Source organism: Anser cygnoides, chromosome 4 (genome assembly GCF_040182565.1).
Source record: "Anser cygnoides isolate HZ-2024a breed goose chromosome 4, Taihu_goose_T2T_genome, whole genome shotgun sequence".
Classification (NCBI taxonomy): Eukaryota; Metazoa; Chordata; class Aves; order Anseriformes; family Anatidae; genus Anser; species Anser cygnoides.
This window is the reverse complement of record NC_089876.1, coordinates 9507684-9535032: the sequence shown is the minus strand read 5'-3', so window position 1 is coordinate 9535032 and position 27349 is coordinate 9507684. Positions and strand designations below refer to the sequence as shown.

Genomic DNA, 27349 nt, shown 5'->3' with positions numbered 1-27349 from the left:
AGACAGGAAAAGGGGGAAAACAAGGACTGACCTGAGGACCACCTATACCATAGCTTATAACAATGTAAAGCCATTTTTTCCATAAGTCAGCTTTTGGAAAAAAAAAAAAGTCCATGTCCTAACTGATACTTATTGGCATTTCCTTCCACTATAAGCCTGAACGGGTACTCACAGAATAGCACCTGTCCTGAGCCATGCAGGAAATGCTACATCCTTCGCCATTTCGAGGTCTCAGTTCCAAGCTTCCCGAGCATATGGAGGCAGGGATTGGGCACCACTAGGAAGGCAAAAAGAATTAAGAAAGGGTCAGACTCAGAAACCAAGGGCATTGTGCTAAGTTATAAATCCTTTTCTCACCGCTAACTCAACAGCTTGGGTCACCTCCTAATAGATGAGATACAGACAGCACAAAAAACCACAAAGTGAACTAGATTTAAACAGATGCAGAACGGCTTTCACACACAAAGATTAACTAATCTCAACCTTTTTAGGTAGGACGAGAGATGACTGATGTCTGAGGGTTATAAAATCACGAGTGAACAAGAAGATGAACGAGATTACTTGTCACTGGTTTTCACAATGCAAAAATTTGATAGCCAGTGAAAAAAAATTACTGCGTGACAAAAGGCACAATCAGATTTGCTAACTTACTGCAGCAGGATGTTTTGGCTGTCAGAAGGATAAATGGTTTCAAAAATGATTAGATGAACTGAAAGAAGAAAGGTCTGCTGGCTTCTAAGCAGAAGCCAGGGTGCATCGTTTGGTTCACGAGTCCCCCCATCACTAGCTGATGACAGCCAGCAGGGAATCCTCAAGAAACAGGGCAAACAGCCCTCACCATGCTGTCCATTGCTGGCCTCTGTCAGAGGCTGAACCCCTTGGCTCTTCATCAAGGACAGTCATTTCCACGTTCACATGTTGGCACAGGAAGGAAGTAGTGCTGTGTACATCTCTTTGTTTCTGGGAGATTCCTACAGCACGTTCAGCTGGTCTGGGGGGGTTGTGTAATTGATTTTAATCCCACTCGTTCTAACAAGACCTGCAAAACTGACATATCAGAGAAAAAATCAGCAGATTAGTAGTGATGACATTCATTTTGGTGACTGTACACCTGCAGATAATTCGCGTGTAACACCTCTCCAGCATTAACTGTCTGAAGTACAAATTGAAATTGCCAAGTGGCTGACATTACAGAATGTTCTTTGCATTCAGGTGTCTTCACTCAAATTTTCCCAAAAAAATGCACCAAAAAAGGCCAATCTAGGTAGCAATCCAACTGAGAGGATAGATATTCCTATGGTCCAAAGCAAGCAGAAACAACTGCTTTCTGGCATTCATTTACACTGCTTTCTTCCCTTAAAACCCCTCCAAATATTCTATAATTTATAGAAAAAAACATAAAACATGACCAGTTAGGTTTTCTTTATTTGCAGGCCACCTTCAGCTCATCCGTTCAGGAGAAGAAAGCGTTTCGCTGTGTTTGCCACACAGTGGAGCAGACCCCTGTATCACCACCACAAAGCTCCTAGTCCAAAACAGTCTATTAATTCTTTTAAAAGGGGCCTTTTTGAGGAAGACATTTTACATTTTAATAGCCTTACGACACCTGCACCACTAGGCACAGCATTTGGTGAAGGTGCTTGGAAGAAATGCCCTCTGTATTCAAGTGTACCCATTATAATCCAGCTACACATCTTGATCTGGCTAACAAAAGGAGCTCTAAGACGTGTGGTGCCACACATCCTTCTCCGCCCACCTGAGAAATCTCTTACAGCTTCTCTGAATGGACCAGAGGAATCTGAAGCTGATTTTTTAGCATCTTCCCCACATCCTCCACCCCCAGGATTTTTTCTGAATGCCCACTGCACAACCTGCAGGAAGACGCACGTATTGTGGTTTCCCATCTCCGCAGCAAAGTGAAATTCCCTTTGGTTAACCACCTGCCAGCACCAGAACATGGCATTTGCTTCACTGCTAACCTTAACCAAAAGCCATGCAGACAGCGCAGCTGCCTTAGGACTCAGCTCACAAAACTCCATTGTTGGAGATTTTGCTTTTGAAAATGCAGTGACATCGCAGCTCTTTGCTGGAACAAAAAGTCGCTTTCTGGAGTTATTTCAGCTTGTCCCCCCCGCCTGTTTTATCAGGGTACTTCTGAACACGCTCGTGCAGGAGAACTGAACGTTCACTTCCTTCTCTGACTTGCTGAAATTCCCTGATTTCATCACCCGCAGCCTGCTGCAGGGCTTAAGGGCTCTGCACAGGAAGCTGAGAAGAAAGCTTTTAACGAGAGCCAAAGGATAACAGCTACGTGGGGCAGCACAATATGTTTCAATTTAACTTATTCGAACTAATTCTGCAAGTAGCCATGATCAGGGACAGGTGCACACACACGAACACAGCAATTTGTCATGAAACCTGGGCTAATAGATAGAAGTATTTACTGCTGCAGCTATGAAATTTTCCCAGAACACCATGTTTTTAAGCTTTTCATGCCACAAAACTTGATGCAATAGAGAAAACTCGGTGTCCAGCTTAGCTTTTATTTGACCAGAGGTTTGCAAACCATTCCAAGAATGAAACAGAAGTGTTAGTCCCATGAGTCACTGCAAAACCATCATGTCTGTATATTATAGGGGGACATATTTCATGTATGTAATAAATAGCTTAAAAGTCCTCCAAGAAGTTACAATAAGAATGACCTCAGGTGACCCTGTGAAAATACCAACATCAGGAACCAAAATCCTGAAATTAAGGCTGGGGCAGCCTACTCCCCCCACCGTCCCCTTTGAACAGCTTTAAACACATTCACCCAGTGCTTCAGAAGAGCAGGTGTGAGACTTGAAATGCCCACCTTTAAAGCAGACACCCAGACACATTAACCTCTTGCAGAAGCATTAACTGCTTGTGTTACTGCAGTGCTACCTGCCAGCACAGCTCTGCTTGTCTCTGCTCAGAGAGCGACCAGAATCAACATCAGAGCAACACAACTGGGCACCGCAAACATCTGAGTTACTTACAGCTCCTCATTCCTGTTAGATTAAATCCATCTCTGGATGTGCTCCAAAGAGCATCCAGAAACACAGACAACATAACATCTCCGGGCAGATTCATTCATTCTGAGAACTATCCAAGCCCTCCTCTCTCCTCAGCCTCCTCTGACCGTACAGGAACAGGCGAGGATTTCTCACATTTCCTGGACAGGAACATGGAAACGTCACGAATTCACTCCCGAGATAGGAGCGCTGAGCTCCAAAACAAAACGTTTTGTTAAAGGCTGTTACAAAACCATCAGTGTTCAAGTAACCCTGAAGGGCTGGCGTCACCCTGCATAACCAAGAGGGCTCAGAAGCAGTGTGGAAATTCCATCCTTAAGTCATCGACTGCGACATCCTCCGGCAGTTTTCATCACCGGTACATCACGCCAAAAAAATCTTTGATCTCGCGGTGTGGCCTCGTAGGGCTTGTTACTCGAACTGTTACGTGTGCAGTTTCTTCTAGCGCAACGTGCAGAGAGCCAACAGGTTTTTTTGAGCAGATTTTCAAATTCTTCTGGGTTTTTCCCCCATCTGCCCATCCAGCTACTGTGGTCTGTACCTGCAGTCAGAGCTGCTGCGTGCCAGACGTTATTTCGCAGTCATGCGGCCGGGGCTCTGCCTTATCTCCCAGCCACGTGGGGCACACCACCCATCCTGAACAGGTCCCTCGTGCTCCTCACCTCCCCGTCATCAAGCTGTGCCATGACAGAGGCTTACAAACAATACTTGTTTTTTGTTTTGTTGTCTTTTTTTTTTTTTTTGGTAGGTAAGCCATGAACCACAGCGAGGCTCCAGGTCATATTTCTGAGCCCTGGAGACAGATGAGGTATAAAGGCTTTGGGGATGTAGGGCAGGGTCAAAGCAGTACATGGACAAGAGAGAAATGACCACAGCTGCCACGTTCACATCAAATCACCTCTCTGCCATACAAATCTCATCTTTCTCCTGCTCCAGTCTGCTCCTAATACTTTTAAAAGTTCTCCCTTTTTACTTTGGCACAAGCCATGTGCCCAAGACAGAGATGTACAAGGCAACAACCGTGCAAAAACTTGAGAGAAGGATAAGGAACAGAACAGGAATGACAGCATTATCTCCTTACACATGTAATACCTCATAGGCTTCTTTACCCTGTCACGGAAGCTGCAAAGTGTTAAATCCAAGTGGTTCTGGTCCTTTTCCTTGCCTGCAGGAAAGGGGTTGAGATTGTGGAGCCTACGGAAGATGCAAAATAACACCTGTAGAGATCACACTATGGGTATCATGCGCAGGTGAGTTTCCACCTGCAGACGTGGAGACACACTGGAGAACAGGTGGGGTGGCTGCAGGTGCTTTGTGTTGAGAACAGCCATCTTCAGACCTGCCCCATACCCCCAGCTTCTGGCAGATAACAGCAGCCAAGGCCTCCTAGGGCAGCGGGAACAGGGCTTTCTCTGGCCTTCAACTCTCGGCCTTCCCCCATGTCTTTCCAATCTCCTGTAACAAGAGAAATAAAGTTGTGCTTTAAGGAATGTACGAACAAGCACCAGAAAGACATGGAAAGAGAGGAAAAAACCTTTACAGCTAAAATTTATTCAGCATGCTACAAAAAAAAGTAGCATAGTGGTCAGGCCTTAAGAGATATGAAAGGTATTGCTTATTATAGGAAATAAACACTAAATTAAAAAAGGTAATTTATTTTGTCAACCAACACCAGAAACAGAATTTGGCCTTCCACCAACTTATTACAAATCTTGAGAAAAAGCAGAAAGATGGAATTAATCCAGGGTTGGGAAAACTCAGATAAACCCGAGGAATCTGAGCAGTCCAAAAGGAATTATACAGGAAGAGATTCTTCTAACAACAAGCTGCAGTGTCACGCAAACCCACGGCTTCTTATTTTAATCCATGAGGCTTTGTTGTTTTAAAATCAGAATAAGACTTATGTCTTATGTCCTATGAAAATGTTGTAAATTCTGTGCAGATAAACCTGGATATGAGAGAGAAAACTTCAACAGCTTCGGATGCTCATTGACTTCTGGAGGAGGCAGAATCTAGACTTTTCAACAAAAATTCCAAATTCCATTTCTGACTTGATCCTGACTTGTCTTATTACCTCTATTAGCTTTCCTTTAAATGATTCCTTGTACCACTTAGTGGAGCTAGCAAATGATTACCACCCTTGAACAGTGAATACAACAAAGCTGGTATTTTTTTCATGCTCATAGTAGCTGACTGCCTAGTTAAAATGTTGAATTTTGTTTCTCCTGATCCCAGACAGTGACCAATTAACTGTGACAACTCATGTCTTTTTGTTAAAAAGCACTACTTAAAATTACCAAGTTCAATCAAATATGAAACTCCCTGACCACTACTGACACAGACATTTTCAGTGATATTTGGTTGTGTTCAGTATATTGGTAGCCAATATAACAGCATTATCTAAAATCAGAGACAACACATTAAAAGAATGACTAACAGGTAGCATTAACTTTTAGCAGAAAAAAAATAAACCCAAGGCTTGCAGAGGACAATGACGAACAGAAAAAAAGGATCACGACAGGTAGGCAACAAGTGGCAACTTCACAAAGGTTCCGACTCGTTCTGAAGTTTAGTCCCAACTAGTCAAAACCCACCGTGACCTCAACATGCAACCGCTGGAGCATGTGCACAACCTGGAAGAGACCTCCTGCTAATTGCAGTTAACTGTGATGGAGGCAGAAGTGATGCCCCCCACACCCCCAGCAGGAGAAAAACCCTAAGAGGAATTGGTATGAGACTGAGCTGAGGCTGGCCCTTTGAGGCAGAGGCAGTGGAACGTCTTGGGATTTCCTGCTCAGTGTGTGCATTCCCACTGCAAAGCAGTGAAATTCTTAGGGCTGTGAAACTGTGCCACCTATGTGATCTTTCAGAGTGTTTTGGGGAGGGGGATATGTGTGATACGTCTGTTGCTGTGGTTTGGTTGAAGATGGTTTCCTGTGAGACTGGGCCTTCAGCATATAAGTTTCACAAGAGAAAGAAAAAAAAAGTACTGACAAGCAAGCTAGACGCAAGCTTAGACTCTCCAGGAAACCACAAAATAACCTTTCTGAAGACTGCAAAATATGCTATTTCTACACCTCTATCATCTTTTAAGGAGACAACAGTGGCAGGGGAAGGGCTAGAGAAGAGAGCTGACCCCAAAGCGGAGCTGAACGAACGCGGGCAGGAAGGAGCCAACAGCTGGGGAATGCCAAACCCTACCGGAGTCAGCAGGAATTTCACCAGCAGCTTCACGGAGCTGGGGCTGCACCCAGAGCCAAAAGTCCTCCTAGACAGGAACAAAGACAGACGCCCACTGTCAGCATGGGATCATGGCACAGGAATGCCCCCATCTCGATGAGCAACCTACACATGAGCAGCGGGCTGGAATTACCAAGCTGCCCAGACCTACTGCAAGATTAAGCCACCGCAACCAGACTGTGGTTGAGGTATGCTGATATTTTAAACAGGTCCTCTGCATAGCAGGGAAGGCAAACGAGGTATGGAAATTAGTAGAATACCGTTTGAGCATCGCTAGCCTTCACCACAAGGATTTGAAAACCTCATGGTCAAGAGCAGAGGTTAGCCTCAACACTGCCTGTGTTGATGGGCTCTATGCTTGCTCCAGCTCCAGAGCTGTCATTGAGAAACGCGGCGTGTGGAAATGCTGCGGCTGTATGCTCCGTCTGCCTCTTTTGGTTCTGACACTTAAAACTGGGCAGCATTTCAAAAAAGGAGATCAGCTAGGAGAGGGAAAGCATTTGTATCAGATTAATGGCTCTCAAATGACTGTGAACTGATCTTACTCTCTGCCTTGCCTCACGGCATAAATTGATTTCCTTGCAGTGAGAAATCACTGAAAGCTGCAATTCATTAGGCTGAACTCCAGCTTTACATTACACATTTGCATTGCTGGAAACCACAGGCACCAAACAAGCTTCAAATTATGATTGCTCTGCTAAGAACTAGAGCAGAATCAAATGCTAAAAAAGATGAAATATCAGCTGGTTGAAAGACCTTCATCTGACAAAGGCAAAACACCACTTTGCAGTAATTACGAGAGAAGGCTTTTCCCTTTACTATCATTTTTCAAGATTAGGTGAAAAAAGCTCTGCAGTTTTCTGTAGCAGGTGACAATTTATCTTGTAGGAAATGAAGTACAGAGCATTTTATATCAAAATAAACACATTTCTTAGACATGTTTTGAACCTTATAGTCTTTTCATCAAGTGACAGATCCTATGTGACTGTTGTTCCAAATATACTCACATTTTGCATTCAAATCACATGAAATTTTTATAAACTTTTCTCCCCAATATGAAAATAGCAAGGAAAATTTGCTTTTTTAAAAAATCTCTTGCTCCAAGTGGAACAAGCTATGGATTGGCAAAGAGGAAGAAGGAAAAGTCCCTTTTCTTCTCAAAACAGGAAAGCTCTTCTTAGGAATAGCAATTACTCCATACGCCCACAGAAGCTGCTAGCTTGATGCATTAGTGGCTTCACTTGCTACAATTTTTTTTTTTTAAGTCCAAATCGAAATGGGTCTTGGGCTTAAATATGAAGAGGAGCCAGCGTACAAGGTAGGGATGTGCCATGCTCTGACAGTGACTTAGGGTATCGCTTTCAGCGAGTCATTTAACTTTGCAGTTTGCCTCCTGTTGATCTTACGAACATCAGGCATGCCCTCAGCATGAACGTGTGCACGAAAATCACAGAATCATGAGAAGTGCAATATGAGTGTAAAATAATGTTATCAGAGCACTTTTTTAAAATACTTGTTCACTAGCATAAACACCCGTGGAAAGGCTATTAGGGTTGCAAGTACAAGTACACTCAGAAATAAGAAACTCCTCTCTCCAGCAAAGCATCAGTTCAGCTATTTCATGTACATGCTACGGCTGCATATTTATGCCATCACCAGGACACTTTTGCTTCACTCAGAGCATAGTGTGGACTTAGCTGGGAGCAAAATTACTGTGGGAAAAGACATCGCTACACCAAGCATTCTCTACCTGGAGCCGTGAGGTATGCTCCAGAGAAATAAGAAATCACAAGAAAAATTCCTCATCCTTCACTGGTACTCCCTACCTTTGGTCTCTCCCCTCCTGCTGCCGCTGGTAGAGCACAGCACTGGCTTCTGAGGACAAGAAGAACCAAGGCTGAAGCTCAGGTATATTGCACCTGCAGCAGAGAGGCTGTCTGGCTGCAGGCTGCTGCTTTATTCCTCCAGCCTCCCTCTCTGCCTCCGTCCCACTTTCCACTGCACAGAAATGCTCTCCGGCAGCTGTTCTTTCCACTCTGCTCCCCACAAGTGAACCTGAGGTGAGGCCACAAGTCAGGAAGTAGCAGCAAGGTGCTGGCATGCAAGGCCATCCCTCCCTGCTTCCCTGCACAGACGGAGTACCAGGAACAGAGGTAAGCATGTGGTGAGGTGGCCCAAGAGCTCAGTGAGTACATGGTAGCTCAGGGTAAAGCTAGCTTGGCAGTGGAGGGAGTGAAAGCTCATCCCTGCAGTGCATGTGGAAGGGTAAACATGGATGTGAGAGAATGAATGCAACCAGAGGCTGCTTTGGCAGAGCTTGGTATTTGAAGTTACTTTGAACCAAATACCTTGTTATTGCAATACAGTCAACATTAACATATACTGTGACTCGTTTGATTATGTTTTAAGGAGCCTACAGGCAGGAAGAAGCCAGAGGACTGATAAAGCAGATGAAAAAGGATGAATCAAAGGAGGAAAGGATATTACAATCCTTTGCATATAAAGTCTCACTGCCCATATTGAACATGAGACAAGCAGACAAGGACAGAATGGTCACCACAGATCAGAAAGTGAAGATCACCAGAGTAATCATTCGGGTAACTTCAACAGCAGAAACAAGAAAAACACATTATGGTGATTTTGTCGAGACACACCCTCAGATAAGTGGTAAGAAGTGGTAAGCTGAGAAAGTTACATTAACCTATTTCTGTACTGCCAAAGCATGTGAAAAGGTGTACCCTTCATGAAGGTAATTCCACTATTAATAAGCTGTTTCCATCTTCGCACCTATCTAGTGCTAAAGCTGCATGCAGTAATGTGACCCAGCAAAGCACTCCACCCCAAGGGTTTACAGCTGCCATCACCCTCAGGTCTACTTTACTGTATTTTTTTGCCACAACCAAGCAGTACTAGACACGCTCTCCTGGCTATAGGCAGGTATAGTAGAGGAGAAGATAAAACTGAGCCATCGGATCCCAGCAGCTCACCGACTGCAGCAGCTGTGGAGCACAGGGAACACAGCATAGGTGTGACACAGACAAGTATTGGGCTACAGAAGCACAGAAATCACAATACACTACCAAACACGGAGCCACCTCCGGAGCTTTAAAGAGCACGTGTAAGAGAAATCCCACCTGCCAGTGGGAAGAAATGTTTTTTTTTTTTTTGAGGGGGGTGGCCCACAAACCACAATGACTAGCTCGTTTCTCTTTTGAAAGATTCTCTCAGACTGTGCACAGCAGACCCCCTCAAAAAGAAAGGACAAAGAGAAGTTACTGAGATACTACAGCAGGCGAGTACACATGAACTTCCACAGCTATGGAGAAGTGCTCAGGGGAAGTGCATACTGACCTCCTAAGAATTGTTCTAGGATGGTTCCTCTTCAGATAGTTAGGGCACAACTTAGGAGCTATCACAGCCTTGGTGGAATTCACCTGAAGAACCCTGGACTTGAAAAAAATGACTCGTTATAATCATCAATAGTTGCACACATCTGAGTAGAGATGAGGATGTGGGAGCAGGGAACTGCAGTCTTCCAGCTTCTGAGAAGAGGAGGAGGAAGTGACAGGACAGACGCCCGCTGATTCTGCTCCTTTACAATGGAGAGAGGAAGAAAAAAATTTTCTTCTGCTCTTCCTCACTGGGGACTAATTCTCAAGTCCACTGCATGACAGTCAGAATCCAACACATCACACAGAAAGACACTGAAGATGAGCAAAATCTGCTGGAAGGTGTCTGAACAGAAGTTATCACAGAACACACACATACATTTGTGCAAGTATGTTAAGTAGGTGGAAGTGTGTCACCTGGGATTCAGCAGATCTGCAGACTGTCTTAAACAGTGACCAAATCGTTAGAAGTAGACCAGCATCATTCCAGAGATGCACAAACCCACCCTAGACCATAAAAGCTGCATGTGGAAGAGCCAGTTAAAAGTAATCCCAAGTGCCTACATACCCTCGTGTGCGCACTCACTTGGTCCTCACAAGGGGTTGCGAGGGTTCTTTTCCCTGGATATAGCAGCACCTGGGAACAAAGGCAATCTGAAATTTCCTAAACCCATCAAATAGCTCAGTTCCTTCATCACACCAGAACCAGTTTTACAGAAAAGGAAAGGTAAGGAGCAAGCAGTAGGCAGTGTTCCTAATCCTTTTCCAAAACTCTCACCTTCTCGCTCTCAAGATGCGTGACAGGGCCTCTCTGAAGGCTCTGTCTGTACACAAGTGCTGCAAAACAGAAGAAATCAGAAGTCCAGCTGCAGACACAAAGCACCACACAGAGCTAGGATCTCTAGGATTTGAGACGCAGTGGGACAGTTTACATTCCTGCAGTGCTATTACGGACGGATGTCTCTTCAGGAATGAAGAAAGGAAAAATATAAAGAGCACAGGGCTGTGCTCTAAGCAAAGGAGTGACTTGAACACGCAGAGCTCTGCAAAGTAATAGGTAACACACTGGTCAAGAGCTTAGGGGTCAGAATGAGATGGGAGGCCAACAAGCAGAGGAGTGTCATGGGTGTCTGCTACAAACCACCAAAATGGAGAGAAAATGCATGAGATCAGACAGTCAGCTGATAAAACCTTTTGGCTGCCAGACCTGTTTTCTCCCCGGGGATTTTTACAACCCCAGTATCTGCTGGAAGGGTAACAAGGAAGGGTTGAAAGCAACAAACCAAGAAGGCATTAAGGACAACTTTTTGAGAAGTGTGATAGGTCAGGAGGGGTACTCCGCTCATTCTGCTACTCGTGGACCCAAGTGAACTAAACATGTGAAGGCTGATCACAGTGTCGGCTGCAATCTTAAGATGGTGATAAAGATCCTGAAAGAAGTAGGCAGGTAGAGATCTTGACCTTCCAACGAGCAAATCTGGGCTTGTTCGGGTAGGCAGGATCCCATCAGAGACTGAGGCAAAAAGGGACCAGGAGAGCTGGTTGATCTAGAACAACCACTGAGAGCAGAAGCAGCTGGTCCGTTCTGAAGGGCAGGCAGTCAAGCAAACATGACAAGGGGCCAGCTCTGCCAGAGGGGGGAATCTCCTGACTGAGCTCACAAATTGAAAGGAAGTATACGGAAGGTGAAAGTGGGGAGAGGCTGTTTGGGAGGAATATGGACAGAGCCTGAGCACACAGGGGAACAGGAAAGCATGAAGTATGTTTGGATTTGAAATATGGAAGGGATACAGAAGGTATCAAATATCTCATCAGCAAAGAAAATGTTTGTCCAATCACAAGAGCACAAAGAAGGCCAAGGCATAAGATATCTACTTCACTGTGAAGGTCTGCTCTTAGATGTAGTCAAATGTAGTGGCAGAGCCTGTGCAAATAAAGTATAAACCAGAATCGAAAAAAGTTTGGGACTACTTTGGCAAACTAGACATCGTAAAAGACAGCAGAAGGCTAGACTAGATGACCTGTAATGGTCCCTTCCAACCTGAATTATTCTGGTTATAAATTCCCCAGGGATCACCATAAAATCTTTGGCTATGCAAAGGAAAATCAAGATAGAAATGTCATCTCAGTCTATCATCTTAGCCACAGCTCTGACAAAACTGAAATACGTAAGGACAGAAGACCTAGTACAGCAATGCATACAAGAAATGGTCATTTTAGGTTCACTAGCAGTTCTTATCCATATACATTACGTTGCCAGATGCTAGAATTACTAGAATTACGTTTTTCAACACCAGCATCTCAGGTGAGAAAATGATGGGCCAAGAATTGTGCTGCCCTCTAAAATGTATCAGAAAAGCTGTTAACTTCATTGCTTCACCCCATCACCAAGGGAGTGACATCAGATTTGGTGGCTGACTTGTAATTCCATAATACTCATATTGAAAAGCCCTCAAGCCTATAGAGCAAGCTAGTCTGGTACTTCAACAACACAGGTAGGAAGTTAATTCATTTAGGACTGAAAAGGGAGTAACAGCTTCCATGTGGAAGACACCTTACCCTGCTGTTTGTGGTTGCTATTTTTTCAAATAATATCTGAGCTCCCTTTAAGTCTAGGATGGAATTGCTAATCTAAGAAAACCTGTCCACAATTCATCAGTATCCTGCTGCTGCATCATAAGCAACAATATTTTATGTAATGCCAAAGCAACTATCAGAGCAAATGGGAAAAAAAAAAACCACAAGACCACCTTCCAGAACTACTTACATCACAGTAATAACCAGTTTGAAGGAGACAGCCTACAAATACAGACAGGAAAATCAGCTCTGTGAAGAGAACAAACCAGACAAATATTAGGAAGATGAATACAAATATAATGAGGATATTACGAGTTCTCAGGCCCCTTCATTTGAACCACCGACTAGATAACTCCTTTTTATACATTCCAAATTCATGGTACTATTGCAAGCACAGGAAGTAACTTCCTTTTTTGATATTTCAAATAAAACAATGTCAAGCAATAAATCAAGGGTGCTGCAACAACCAAAGAGCAACTACACGCTTAGTCCCAGTGCTACAACAGCAGGAAGGAGCTGAGCCGGAACAGTGTGCGCCTTCAGACAATGGAAGCTCTTAAAGCTCAGTTATTTTTCAGACCCTTCTTACACGTTGAAATATTCTCAGCTGAGTACATACACACAGATGCTTGCTTTAATGAACTGAAAGCATCGACTTCCCATTGGTGCGTCAGATGGACTTTTTCCTTAAGCAGTGGAAACAATCGTCTAGGCAGCGCTTGCGTGGGGCAGCAGACACCGCTGAGCTGTTCAAGTACCTTTTATAATAAAAATGAAACTATGAGGAGAGACCATTCATTCTTTACCTCTGAATCAGGAAGTCCACTCATTCAAGCAACCATCAGCCCGCGTATAAAGCACAACATTCACACCATCCCTTCCACTCCTCCTCCAAGCATGAACTCACAAAAAGCTGCTCAGAGGCTTCCTCAAGCCCACCAGGAAAATCAGCGGGGGCTTTCTGTAAATGTTGCTTATGGCAGTCTAAGGTCAACAACTAATTTCAGCCAGGGAAAACCCAATGCCATTTATTTAGTATTTCCTTAGTGTAACACACAGATTGTGTAGGTTCAAAAAGGGAAAGGCCTGAGAGAACCATGATGTAGCCAACGTGGAACACTGCTCCGTGTCAACAAGAACAGCCCACAACAATATTAACAAGCAGATCACATTGCATGCCAGTTGCTACACCATTCTGGCATGAATTAATGCTATCACTGCAATGCTTACGACACCGTATTGTCATAGTGGAACAACCACCTTCCACAAGAACCATCTCTACCTCAAGGTAGAGATAAACCAGGCACGTAACCACCTGATGTTCACGATTAGAATTAAATTACTTGCATGCAAGGTGTTGTGAAGTTGCTGATTTAGAAACAGGAGATCTAGATGCTGTTCTCATCTTATTGTCCCATCCTTCAGTTGCTCAGGAATTGAGGTAATACCTAGCTCACAAAAAGGAGCAACAAATGGTTTGAGGTACTTAAAGGGAAGGTGCTAAAACAGTCCCAGAAGCAGCCCAGGACATATTGAAAGCAGAGTCCTTCCTCTACCACTACCATAGGGGCGGATGGTATACTGTGGAAGAAGAAATAAGCAACAAAAGACTGGAGATTTTAACAGAGGGAGACAAAATAAAGTGAAGAATTGGGAATGTTGCTTCACTTGCAAATCCTTGAAATGCATGGGTTAATCCCCACTCTTTCCCTAGAACTTGCTTAGAATCCATGACATGGATTTTTTTTTTTTAATACATAGAGAAAGCTTAGAGACATGAAAAAGTGAGCTAAAAGCTATAAAATGAACAATAATGAAGTGTCAATTTATTACAACTAACAAATCCACAAACAGACTGCCCAAAGGTTGCAGTCTCCATCCTTGAAGGCTTTTACTGTCAAACTGACTCAAGAGACCTAGGTAACCTGATCTGATCTCAAAGCTAACCCCTGCCCTGAGCAGGAGGCTGCACTAGAGACTTCCACAAATCCCTCCTGAGCTATATTATCCTAACCTGTGTTCCTCCTCTGAGGTTCTTTGGCAGGTTCTTCTGGTTTCAGGCTCTGACTGAAGAGACCAAGTTTTTCAAGCCTTGCAATACAGACATGAACACGTGCAGCCTTAAAAACTACAACTCCCCTTGCAGTATATACCAATAAAGTGGAAACAGCTACGTGATCATCTGTTGCCAGGTAATGCAGCAGCTTTGAGAGTGCACCAGAATGGCCCGGTCTGCATGGGGAGGGTGCCAGAGATCACTTATAAGGAGCAGCCAGGCTGTAACGTGCTTCGCTTCACTGCCCTGCCATGTTTCAGGGCTCACTAGAAACTACCTTTGCTGTGAATATGGCAGCCCACGCCTCACGTCGGTAACCAGGCTGCGTACGAGCACGGCGAGCAGGGCTGCGGGTCCTTGGCATCCCGCAGTGGGCACGGCCTGAGCCCGTCTCCTGGAAGCGTCAAACTAGACTGAGTCATACAGAATTGAGTCAAGTTCAAAATTTGAAAGGGAAGCCAAAACCTCTGTAAAATGCCCACTTCCTGATTAGCAGTAGCCAGCCCTCTGCTGGGTGCAGACTTGCCCCGACCGCCACCTCGTGTCGCCAGCAGCGGTGGGTGCCCAGCACAGCCTCTCCTCCCACCCCGAGCCCATCTGGCTAACGCTCCCTAGGGCGCGCTGCTACCAGTCTCCACTGATCTGTGCTAAACATTCATTTTCTTAATTAGCACGGGGAGAAGTACAATCGGAACTCCAGCCAAACCCATAAAACCACTCTGTGTTGCTGTCAGCTGTTCTTTCATCTCCTCCTGGCTGGCAGCACTGCTGACCTGGGGGAGCCAGGTAGAATTGATAGAGCTGCTTTCCAAGCCCAGTTGGTTGTCCCATATACTTTCAGTGAAATAGCATCAAACTGCACTGGCAGTTTTATTGTTGCCTGAAAATTTAGTTTTTTTCTCCCCTCCCAGGACACAGCTGCTAAGTGCTGCTCAGGGAGCTCATCTGCTGTCCCATCTGTCCTTTGAGATACGTTCAAGGAAACACCATGCATGGGATAACAGGGAGGAAGAACTGGAACTTATTTAAAATTTGGATAAAGGGAAAAGCATTCCTGATGCTGATCCTTAAACATGAAAAGGAATCGACTGCTGGTAATAGAAAACAGCAGGGGAAGATGAGCGGACATAAAAAGGAAGCTCACTTGGCCACGGAGCACATCAACTTCTACACTGGCCACACCACTCTCACTAGGGGTAGAGAGAGCATTTCCTCTCCGGGGCAGCTTTTACAACTAGGGATTGCCAGAATGCCACTAAAAAGGGAGCAGGAGCATTTCAGCAACACATCCTAGGGGGAAGAACAGCACATAACCTCCAGACTCCAAAAGGTTAGGATCCACAGAAATTATTTTGGTGTTTCCAACAGCTGATATTCAGACCTACTGTGTTTTTAAGCCTGGGCTTCCAAAGTGACCAAACTTCCTTAGTTACACAGACAAAAGGCAAACCAAAGAGTACCCAAGTGATCACCACTTCACAAAGGCACTTGAATATTTCAGGTTACCCCTTGGGTCCCATCACCACTGAAAAAGTTGCAGCTTTTGCAACCCTGGTAACTCCACTTAGGTTGAAGCACGACAACTGGCACGTTTTCATCTTCTGGACAGATTATGGCAACTCTCATATTACCTAAAAGCATCACACATGCCTTACAGAAATCTGGCATCCACTATTTTGTAATGCTAGATAAAAGGAAGGTTATTTTCTCAGCTAAAGACCCTAAAACCCAAGACCATACAAATTTTTTTGGTAGATATTTTTTGGTTTGTTTTTCATTTTTAAATAGTGTCGATTTCCATACTGAATTCTCGATAAAAAGCTTTAAGGAAAAGCTTTTCATTTTATTGGAATAAAGTTATCCCGCCAGACCAAGAGGCCTAAATAAACTTGCCAAAATCTTTGCGTATTCCTCATCTCCTTCCCCTGTCTGCACAGGGATAGATGACTTCAATTCTCTGTACACTTCTCAGAGGGAAATTGCAGATTTAGTAGCTGAATTATCTGAACCCATTCTGAGCTGATCATCTGAAAATAGCTCACTCCATGCAAATGAGTACATCTGCTATGAGACAAGGCTCCTCACTCAATGCAAAACTTGCTGCTTCTGATGAATGCTCTTAGTTTCTCTCTATTAGCGAAAGTAAGGTGAACAACGTAAGTCACATGCTTTCCTGGAAATTCATTTCTAGTGGGTAGATGTCATTGCCACTGTACACAGGAGAACAATCACTTCTGGAGACCACATTTTTACCATAGCTAAACTGCCTCTTAAGCATTAAACGTGTAAGGCAGTTGATTCAGTTCTTCATACATAGGATGGTGATACTGCACAGGTAGCCAGTCCATGCAGGACTGGCGTCAGAATGGAACCCACACCATCCATCAGCATTTAATGTTCCCAACATCTCAATTCATAGCTGCTGCTGAAGGTTTGCATGACACCTTTCAGATGATAATTTCCCCCATACCTCTGTTCTGTGCTCTGGAGAGTAAGCATCATTCAGAGGTGTAGAAGGGGCGTTTAATGAGTAAGCCATCTTTCAAAGGTAGAAAAGCGATGTATAGTTTTAGGATCACTTCACAGTTCCCACTCTCACAAGAAAATGTAGTCACACATGATGGAAAAGAACAAATTAACCTGATCCCCGATGTGCTAAGCCAAAAGACAAATTACTAAAACCAGGAGCAAGAGGTTAAACAAATCCATAGAAAAACTGAGTACTGCAGGTCTGGACTGCAGTCTGGCCACAGGTGTGAGATACGTGCTTCCCACTTTATGAAAATCTACCAAGAGAGATGACAACAGAGCAGAAAATCCAGAGTTCCTATGCATCCCAGTGACCACCTCCTTCAGCACTGGATATCCCATTACTATGCTAAGAACGAATGAGCTAAAGAAACAACAAGAATATGCGCCTTCTCTCATCCAACACTGTTTAGAGAACAACTAGGAGTTTTACTTCATTTTGACCCTACCAAGCTTACTCACAACACGGTCTGACTTACAGCAGAGGGTGTTTCACCTGTTTTAGCCAAGCAGCTGTCCACACGTGATAAAAAGCACTATGGTGTGATGGCAGCCCTCCAGGCACATGTGAGATAAGAGCTTAATTGAACAAACTAGAAGTCGTGGTACTAGTTGATAAGTTCTACTGTCACAAAGCCTCAGGAGCACATTACCACTTACGCAAACCAATTGCTTCATAAGCATTTTCAGGGAACTTCAGCCACAAGGTCTGTAAAAGCAAGACTGGGATGTTGTGGTCTAAGTGACACAAGGTTAAGAATATTCAGTACAAAGAACACCATGAAGCAAAAAACTAGCAAAAAACTACAATGCTTTACTATATCAGCTCTTTTTTTTTTTTTTTTAATCCAGGGACAAGCCCTGTATAAATTCTCATGACCTAAGAGAGGCTCGTAATCCAGCCATAGACTCAGGTCTCTGGAGAGCTGGGTTTGGTGGCCAAGTCTGTTTTGGGCTTCCACAACAATTTGGGTAAAGCCATTTCACCTTTGCACCCCTGCTTCTTGTATGAAAAGGAATAAATATTTCACCTCTTTGCTGCCTCGCTATTTCAGCTATACACTAGTTTGGGAAACTAGCATCAGTTTGGAGACATTTTTAATACAGTTCAGATATTCATGAACAATCATAAGGAGAGAGCGATTCTCAGTTTGGTGATTAGCTACTGAATTGCATGGATAACAATAAAAGAGAAGTACTGTCTACAGGTTGAAACAAAAACTATTTAAGAAAGTAAGAGGATAAAATCCGTCCTTTAACAGAAGAAAGCAAGGCATTTCTGAAAACCTGTAGGCTACAAAAGCTTACACTCAAAGTTTAAAACTTTTTACACGCTTTACAAATTAAGCTACAATGCAAAAAGGAAATGCTAAAGACTTTATGATGAAGAAAAAACACTTCATACATTTTAAGAGGTCTTTTTAAGAGAAGTCTGCGGATAACACCTATTTTTTCCCTTCTTCATTCACCCACAGCTACCTAGTTTTGGTTCTCATACAAGAAGCAATGAAGTTGAGCAGTGCACAACATTTGCTGATCATGGCCACGAAATCATACATTTTATAAAGTTTAAGCCTACAAAAAAAATGTTACCACAAGCAGAAAAACAAAGAGGAAGTAGGATTTTAAGTCAACATCTCTGTGCAATGTTTAAACCCGACATATTTCAAACAATGTTATCTTTAGGACCATTACCATTTTAGACCATTTAATTACACCTTAAAACAACTAATTTTACATGCAGAATTGAAATCGGTAACGTGCTTGTTTTCCTCACTTTTTATCTCCTGCAATTCTAACACACAGAAGACATTCCAGACTATACCCAAAAAGCATTAGTTTTTTTTTCTCCCCAGTCATTTCAAAACACTATCACTTCCACAATTTCTCAACCAGCTGCACCGTTTCCTCATCAGGGTACTTTTGTTTGGGTGACTCTGTATTATAACAACGTTCAAGGTTGCCAAGAGCTAAACATTATAACGAGTGTCAACTGCTATCAAAAACAAATCTAGAATATAGATGATAATCTCCCAGTTTAAATACATGAAGCTTTTTTGTTTAAACAGAAAACTGAGCAATAAGAAGAGTCACCCAGCCAGTCTAGAGATCATCTAAAACTGTATTTAGGTTCTAGCTCTTTCAAGACTACTTACCCCAGAATCTCATCCCTTACATGCTCACCTATTGCTTGTACGAAAAAAGAACTGGCAACAGGTCTTGCCACACCTCATCTGTCCCTACACCACATTATTTAAAGCATTCCAACTCAACGACAAACATACCTTTTGTAAGGGTAATAGCTTTAAGATTTCTCTCCTATGTTTAGTCTACTTGCATGCATCACCATGGCCTGGTTCAAGGCACTGCCAAAATCTACCTCTCTGCCAAGGCCTAATCCACACAAGCCCCCCAGCTCCTACGCCTACGATGATCCAAAGCACACACAGACGACATTCCTATTGCACAAGCGTAGATTAATGGCCAAAAAAGGCATCTGCATGGAGAAAGAGGAAAAAACAATCAGGCTATACTGGCTAATGCAAGACTGCAAGTCCAGCCCACACAGGAACATGACAGCTCTCTGGCAGTTCAGCTGTGGCCAGTTTTGATTGCCGGTTAAGAAGGGTTAAAAATGGATTTCAGAAGAACCATTACCATAATGATCACAACTGGAGGTCTTCGAGTGAAGTAAAATTAGTATTTTGGAAAGGAGTAACATTTCTCATGTGGCAAGAGGATTATTTCTCATACCGTGCTATCAGTACACTGACCTACTTAATTCCCACTTTTCCACTCGATCTTCTCCCTAACTTCTTCAGCTATAGCTCAGCAGAGAACTTTAGAAACATCTGAAATCTCTTATAATTTACATGTGCGTTTACATTACTCTTTCACCAGTGCTCAACTACCAACTGTGCTTTTGTACCAGAGCAGTAAAACAGTACACTTAGTCCTGAGCAGCTGAGTGACACATTTGAAGCTATCAAACAACCTGCCAGCAGAAAACTGCTGTGCTAGTTGTTAAACAAAACCCTTCGCAGCATCAATAAGGAGCCATGCATTACATAATTTTTTAAGCCTTTTGCCTTACAATTCTGTTCTCATCCCCTTCATATATCTTCACAAGCACGATGCTATCTTCTCCCAGGATTATAAAGAACACTACAGGCTTTTTTTTTTTTAATTAATAAAAAAGTTAACACACTATTCTATGCAGTAAAGATGCCTGACTCAGAGAACATAACTCATGACAGAGGAAGGATAGGGTTTTCTACAAAACAGCATTCAGAATTTTTCCCCAACTGGTCAAATACATAAAATATGATCAATGTAAATGACAGACTCAAAGGCAGCTGGGCAGACTAAATAACAAAATTTCTCTGCAAACCACAAAATGGCTTGGGCAACTGACATGCAACAGTTACATTACTGAAAAGGTTCACTGATTCTTTAAATGGACTTCTCAGACATGCACTCAGTCTCAGAAGGGAAGGCTACCTTTTAAAGCTGATTTCTTTCTTTGTCATCAGTTTAAGCAGAAATCCCAAGTAAAATGAATGGTAGCAATCTGTTTCCATTGCTCTTTTCAAGCGAAAAAGTCCATTTACCTGCTAACTAGAAGGCAAAGACTCTTACTTCCTATAACTGTCTGCAGATAAGAGTATCCTCAATTAAGAAATGTAAGAGAGGGTCTTGCATAAAAGAGTAGAGGAAGGCAACAGTACTACTGCTACATTAGATGCTAGTGTACCAATATGATTTCTCCCTCCCTCCCACTTTCAAGAAGCAGTTCAAGCAATCACCTCTTTCACAGTCAGCAGAACTGCGGTCTCACTTCCAGCCAACGAGAATTCACTCACTAGAACAAAGAACTTACACCCTGATAAAATCAACACATGTAAGTGAAGAGACTCATATAATGCTATGTAAAACTCAGTCTTTCCCCATTACTCTGTTAAAATTGTTCCAAGAGGATTTCTCTTACAAACTGGTTATTTCTGATTTGCCCACAACTTAACAGAAAACTTACCAGTGTCTATAAATACCTGAAGGGAGGATGCAAAGATGATGGAACCAGGCTCTTCTCGGTGGTGCGCAGTACCAGGACAAGAGGCAGCGGGCACAAACTGGAACACAAAAGGTTCCTTCTGAACATCAAGAAGCACTTCATTACTGTGTGGGTGACTGAGCACTGGCATACATTGCCCAGAGAGGTTCTGGGGTCGCCCCCTTGGAGATCTTCAAAAGCCACCTGGACGTGGCACTAGGCACCCTGCTCTGGGTGGCCCTCCTGGAGCAGAGGGGTTGGACCAGATGGCCTCCAGAGGTCCCTTCTAGCCTCAGCCATTCTGTGGCTCCAATCCTGTGAAAACAAGATAAAAAGCTTCTAAAAAAATGTCATCTTAATTGCTCTTCGCAATACTATAGAATCCAGGTAGTGGTCAAGCAACAAATTGACAAAAAATGGTAGAAGGTCTTGAACGTAGAGTGCATGAAACAGGGTATACATATCCAAGTAACTGACTCTAAGAAGCTTGATTCCTCCTATCTTTCAGAAGAAAAGGGCTTTGCTGATTATATATTTCCAGTTAACATAGAACCACTCTCCAATAAGTTGATGCAGATGAGGGGTTTGCAGCATAAAACCTGAGGCAACAGCAGGCAGCAAGATGCTTATCCGGTCAGAGGAGTTCAACATCCCAGCTTTCCACTCCAGAGTCCTGGTTTTAAATTTTGTATTTCAGTCACTAGTGACAACAACCTTTGACAACATGCTACTTGCTTGTAAAAAAACAACAAAAACCACTAGCCCATCTAGCTAACTAGATTTGAGTCAACGGCCTGTTGAAAGGAAACCAGAATGGGAAAGCAAGTATAAACATCTTTCCCTCAGAAAAAATCAGACTTGTACAAGCTGGTTCAGTGACATACTTGGTGTGGAACACATGCTAGTTAATACGATATCAGTTGCAGATAATCAGTTATACATACATCAATAAAGTTTATTTATTCTTCCATGTAATACTGTGTACCTCTTTCCTTTTCTCCACAGATACTACATCTGCCTACTGCCTCCTTTTATCATAGATGACAAGCTGGATACAAAGATTTTATAGCAAAAAATGTTAACTTCTCACGTGTTCTTTGACAGTTAACATACTTGAAATTGTCATTTCATGGGTATTAGGGCCCTGCCAAAGATTTTGGCTTTTCTTTTCTGTTCAGCTTCCAGGAAAACAGGTGAAGAAAATGGAGTTAAATATTGACGCAAGATTCCCAAATGCTTATTGTTGGCTGAAGTTATCTTTTTGGAGATTTCTAAACAGAACTGTCCAGAAGCTTTCTTGCCACGTTGCATCTATGCAGATCTGTGGATTGCTTCACTTCTGCTACACAGATGTACTGGAATTAAAACTTAGGTCACACATCCAGACTACATACAGTCTCCTCTCCTGGTGACTCTGTGTAAAGGATAGCTAATGAAATAATAAGACAAGATATTTCTGATCAAAGAGTATCTGGTGAAACAGACAACATGAAAAGCTATAGACCTGCGATTTAAGTGTGAAAACATGTTTCAAGGCATTCTAAAAACAAAACATTCAGAATGGTAAATAGTAAAATGTTTACAAGAACATATTTGAGAAAAACCAACTATCAGTATATACCTTGTCTCAATTTGCTTGATGCTTTTTATAAACCACAGGGACAGGAATTGGACACCATCCACTTAAAAATCCCATTTGTACCCATCACATTTGTAAGCAAAGCACTAAAATTTCCCCTGGAGAATACAGTTACAGAAAAGCAAAGCTTTACCTGGCACATTTTTCAACAGTTTAAGTAGATTCACTATGCATCAACAGGTAGATTCTTCCATATGTCTAAGCACTGAGCTGAAGGAGGCCCAACTCTACAGCTAAAAGCAGCAGCAAAGCTGAAACTGAACACACAGATGTGAAAAGAAACACCCAAAGGTTATGGGGCATTATTTCTTTGTTTTGTGGAGAAAACAGAAGACATGAGAAAAGAAAGACATCCTCCTCTCAACAATAGTTACCTCAGAAAGCATCAACAGTGAATACAAAGCGGAGATGCCACGTCCCTGTATAAAAGCAATCTTAGAGCATTCAATGCCAGCACTGTTCAAAACTCTCATTAAGAACTAAAATGTACTCAATTACGTATTTATAGAGGTCTCCTCTATTGGAAGAAATACCTCAATCTATTGTACCTGAACACATTTTATCTGGATTGAACACAACTGAACCTGCAGAGCTTGTATGTCCAGTAAGAGGTTTTAGCGTTGCACTTCAGACTTCACCTCACTACTTGGGCATTAAGAAACACGCTCATAATCCAGCAAATCCTTAATAAAACCACTTAATGGGTAGAATGACAGTCACTAACTCATTTGCCCAAGGCCACAACAGCGGTACTTTTAAGTCTCCTGACTCCCAGATGGGTCCACACACATCTTCACATAATTATGAACTCAGAAAAAATATAACTTGCCTTTAGATTCTCTTCAAGATGCAACAGCAGATCGGTTTAGATTTGTTCTGTATGCTTTCTGTGTAGTGCACGCAGTCACGTCAGTTGCATTGATATCTCATGACACAGCGTAAGCCAAGTATCTTCGAAAAAGATTATAAATACAGATATACACATCCTAGGTACAAAAAGTTCTTCTGCTCTCTTAATGCAGGATTTCAATACAAAGAAAAACACATCATAGTCATATATCACTCTTAACAGCTTTCTTAGCTTATTTTCTTCCCCATTTATTAGTTAAAACAAACGCTATGAGTTTCCTAGCACCATTAGAGAAATCTCAAAACTCTTCCAAGCTCTCCTACTCCAGAGGAGCTGGAACCTGCACCATTATTCAGCCAGGTGACATCAACTCGTTTTTCCATCCCCTGCCTCAGCCGAAGATCACTGGCATGGAGATGACTTCTGATGACACACACTGCCACCTTGTGTTACACTTTGGAACCGCAAAAGCCTGAAAAGATACCACACGCATCCAGCTTTGGGTGTTTTAATCATATTTTTCACAGCCAGTGTCCTGTAATAGAAGTGTCTAAACTTTTCTGCAGCTAACATCCAACTGAGGCTGCAACAGATGCAAGCCTCAATGGCCCCAAGGAGCAGAGGTCACTCTTCTGCACTGACTGATGCAGGTATGTTGCGCAGCTCACAGTCCTTGCAGAGACAGCTAGAGCTAGAGTGGCACAGATACTACCTTTTCGGTCTGAGATCCTATTCCTCTAGCAGGTAAATACATATGTTACAATACTTCAATGGAGAAAAAAAGTGAGACTGCTCTACTACCCTTCCTCAACCTGAATCCGATGAGTAATCGATGAGTAACAGAAGTTGTCACCTTTAAACCCCTGGACTATAATTTGGTAACAGGTATTGCATCATTCCCTCCTCTACACGAGGGAGATCTTATTTACCTGCAGCAGCTGGGTTTAGCTGAGCAACTATATGCTGTACCAGCAGCACACGCTAGGACAGGAGCTCCATCCAGGACTGACTAAAGAAGGGTATGAAATTGTAGATCTCTCAGGAATCTGCAGCCAAACCAACCCTCCTGCTGCCCCTCGGCCTCGAAGGGGATGTGGAAGCAATCATTCCTTAAAGCTTCTCAAGCCCAAAGCTGCATAATTACACTGTGTCTTGCAAAGCAGTCCCAAGCCCAGTGGCTGTATCACACTAAAACACGTTAACAAGCAGCAGAAAAAAAACCATGGGAACAGTTCTGGAGAAGGCAGCTAGTGGGCTTCGAAGCTGCACTGTCCTTTTAAGTATATATTGAATGGAAGTTTTATTTTCTTCATAAAAATTAAAGAGTGTCTGGGTAAATATGGTCATCAAAATGAAATGTTATCTCTAAATAAATAGCACAGCATCAGAAAAACTTTTCTAAGTGCATTGTACCTTTACACAGACGAAAATCCTAAAACACCAGTTTTCCTCCATGCTGAACAACATTAAGCAACCCGTAAGACATTACTATATTGTTAAATACTTACTCAACAACAACATCAAGCCTACCTGTTTCATTTCTATACCAACATAGAAATTGAAAATACTTGGATTACCTTGTTCTCATAAAGTATCTATTATAATAGTTGTATTATAGTAATTCACAGAATTCGCAAACTTAACTCCAGCATTCAGCAGGAGTGTTTCTTGCTCCAGCAGATAGCAGTTTTTCCCATCAGGTGAGGTGGCAAACAAGTGCTCATAGAGAACCATACTAAAATTAAGCAGCATTCACTGACCAATTCTGACATAAGATTAGATTTAGTTTAGAATACCATCATTTTTTTGCAGTATGTTTGTTTCTTCCCTCACCCGACCCAAGCAGAAAAAAGCAAGACACAAGTCTTCTGCCATACTAATGTATTCCATCTTTCAAAAAGAAAGACATGATTTTAATATTACTTAACAATATGTTAAAAAAGTAGCCAGTTAGGCTTCAGTGTTAATACAATTATACACTCTATAACAGATTTGATAGTGTGAGTACTGTTCTTTTTAAATTTTCTCATTCTGCAAGTATTCTTACACAAGCTGGCTACAAGTCAGGAAAAAAAATCAAAACACAAATAGCGTAACTTGTACACTCTTAAACAGTAGATTGTGAAAGAACTGAGGAAATACTTGTCCCATAAGAGCCTCTTTTTCATGAAGTCATGTCAGGAGAATTCTGGAGCAGATGAAAGCACAACTGACTAGGTCCATTCCTTTGTCAGGAGTCAGAATGACAAAACATAGCTAAATGCAGAAGTGACAGGAGCCACTGCAGATGATGCAAACTAGTATTTTGGCCTCCACCCAAGCCTAAGCAATTTAAAGTCTTTGAGGCCAAGGCATTCAGAAGGAGATGGAAAAGAGCTATTGTTCCAACTCCAACGGCATACAGCTACAATCAAGTAAGTCTCACTCACAGACTACAAGCACACAAGCTAACAAATTCAGGTAGAAAGTGGCAATTTTTCAGTCCGCAAGAATTATCAGGCCAAAGGGTTCAGTGCAGATCCACACAGCACTGGGGACAAGGCAAGGCAGCACTGGCTCAAGACCAGATAAGCTCTCAGCACAGCAGGACAGGTAAGTGGAGTTGTCGTTCATTGATTCCTGCAGGGTTCCCTCCCCATATTGTGTCATTTCAATGTGCAGCAAAGGTGGTTTTTTTCAAGCTAAAATTGGACCAGTTGATGGAAAGTCTCTGCCTCGTCTGTCTGGCAGAATCCAAGCAGAATCTGAAAAAAAAAGTGAGTGTGAAACTAATATTCTTCAAAAATCAAGCCACCGATGGTATCCCTTTTCTGAAGGGTTGTTCTCATTCAGAAGTACAAAACTTAAATCATAGCATGAAAAAAAATCACTTGCCCCTTATTCATAAACCAATTTCTTTAAACATCCCTGTATTGCCAAGAATAACTGGGAGAAGCAGCAGAGAACACTGCATATTCAGCAACCCAGAAGCTAGCTGAATGTTAACCAAAACCAGAGCTGACATGGCTGTATTTACCAAAACCCTTGTAACAGTAAGAATGTAGGTAATTTATAGAGCAGAAGCACCAATGGCATTAAGACACTGCTTTTTCTAACACCAATCTTCCGAGTACAGCAAAATTACGTTTGAGACGAAGACCTAGTGAAAGGAGCTTTGTTTATAATATAGCAGATAAACAGTCCACATGCCTGGAAAAAGCATCTTTAGAATAAAAATCAACTTAGTAGCTTTCACTGGACACTGTGCACATTTATGGAAAAACTTCTGAAAGAGCTTGGTATGTGCTAAGTAACAGGTGTTTCATTGACAGTTAATTCACGTTTAAATCCTTTATCAAGGTATGATGTAGCTTGATTAGGCTAAAAGTTCCATTACAGCATCAAGGTAGCTCCATTTGTAACACCCTCCTCTGAAAGAAAGGCTACACAGCTTCTGTAACAGCTGAAAGCCAAGTAAGGGGAGCAGACAGAAGGAGAGAAACAAAAAAGGTACAGGGGAAGGTCAGAAGAACTGAACTTATTTTGTTCTTTCTATGGTAAAGGTAGAAGCACTTTGCAAAATCAATTCTGAAGTCAAGGTGTAATTAATGTATCTATCTATCATCCTACTACAAAGAAAGGATGACAAATTAACAAATTATCATTAAAAAGTATGAATTCAACCCATGTTGTTAGCTTGCCACTGATTATAGGTAACTATCCAATGACAGAACACATTAAATGTGTCTTCATGGCATTCCCCTAGAACTGCACCGATCAGGGCACTGCAGGCACCTCTTCCCAACAGGCACACACAAAAAACTGGACGCTTCCTAACAGATGAAATTAAAGGAGTAGATGATATCGATCACTGAATTGGTTGTAAAAGAGTAGAGTTATAAAAGTTCTAACTGCTCATTTGGAATCATGTTTGACAAACTCGTTTCCAAACTTCAGCCACACTTCTACAAGTAAAGGACACT

The 27349-nt window shown here is 42.5% G+C and overlaps 1 protein-coding gene across 2 annotated transcripts in view; it reads right to left on the bottom strand.

Moving 5' to 3' along the window:
- Nucleotides 1-27349, bottom strand: part of FAM193A (family with sequence similarity 193 member A) — a 126277-nt gene that overhangs the window by 21879 nt on the left and 77049 nt on the right. Inside the window, exon 22 of one of the 2 annotated variants that reach the window (XM_066996505.1) lies at nt 173-26131. In XM_066996505.1, the coding sequence (XP_066852606.1) occupies nt 26038-26131 (94 nt within the window). In that variant the 3' untranslated portion in view covers nt 173-26037. Of the gene's footprint in view, nt 1-172; nt 26132-27349 lie in introns of those variants that run through there. The other variant, XM_066996506.1, reaches the window with a different exon arrangement.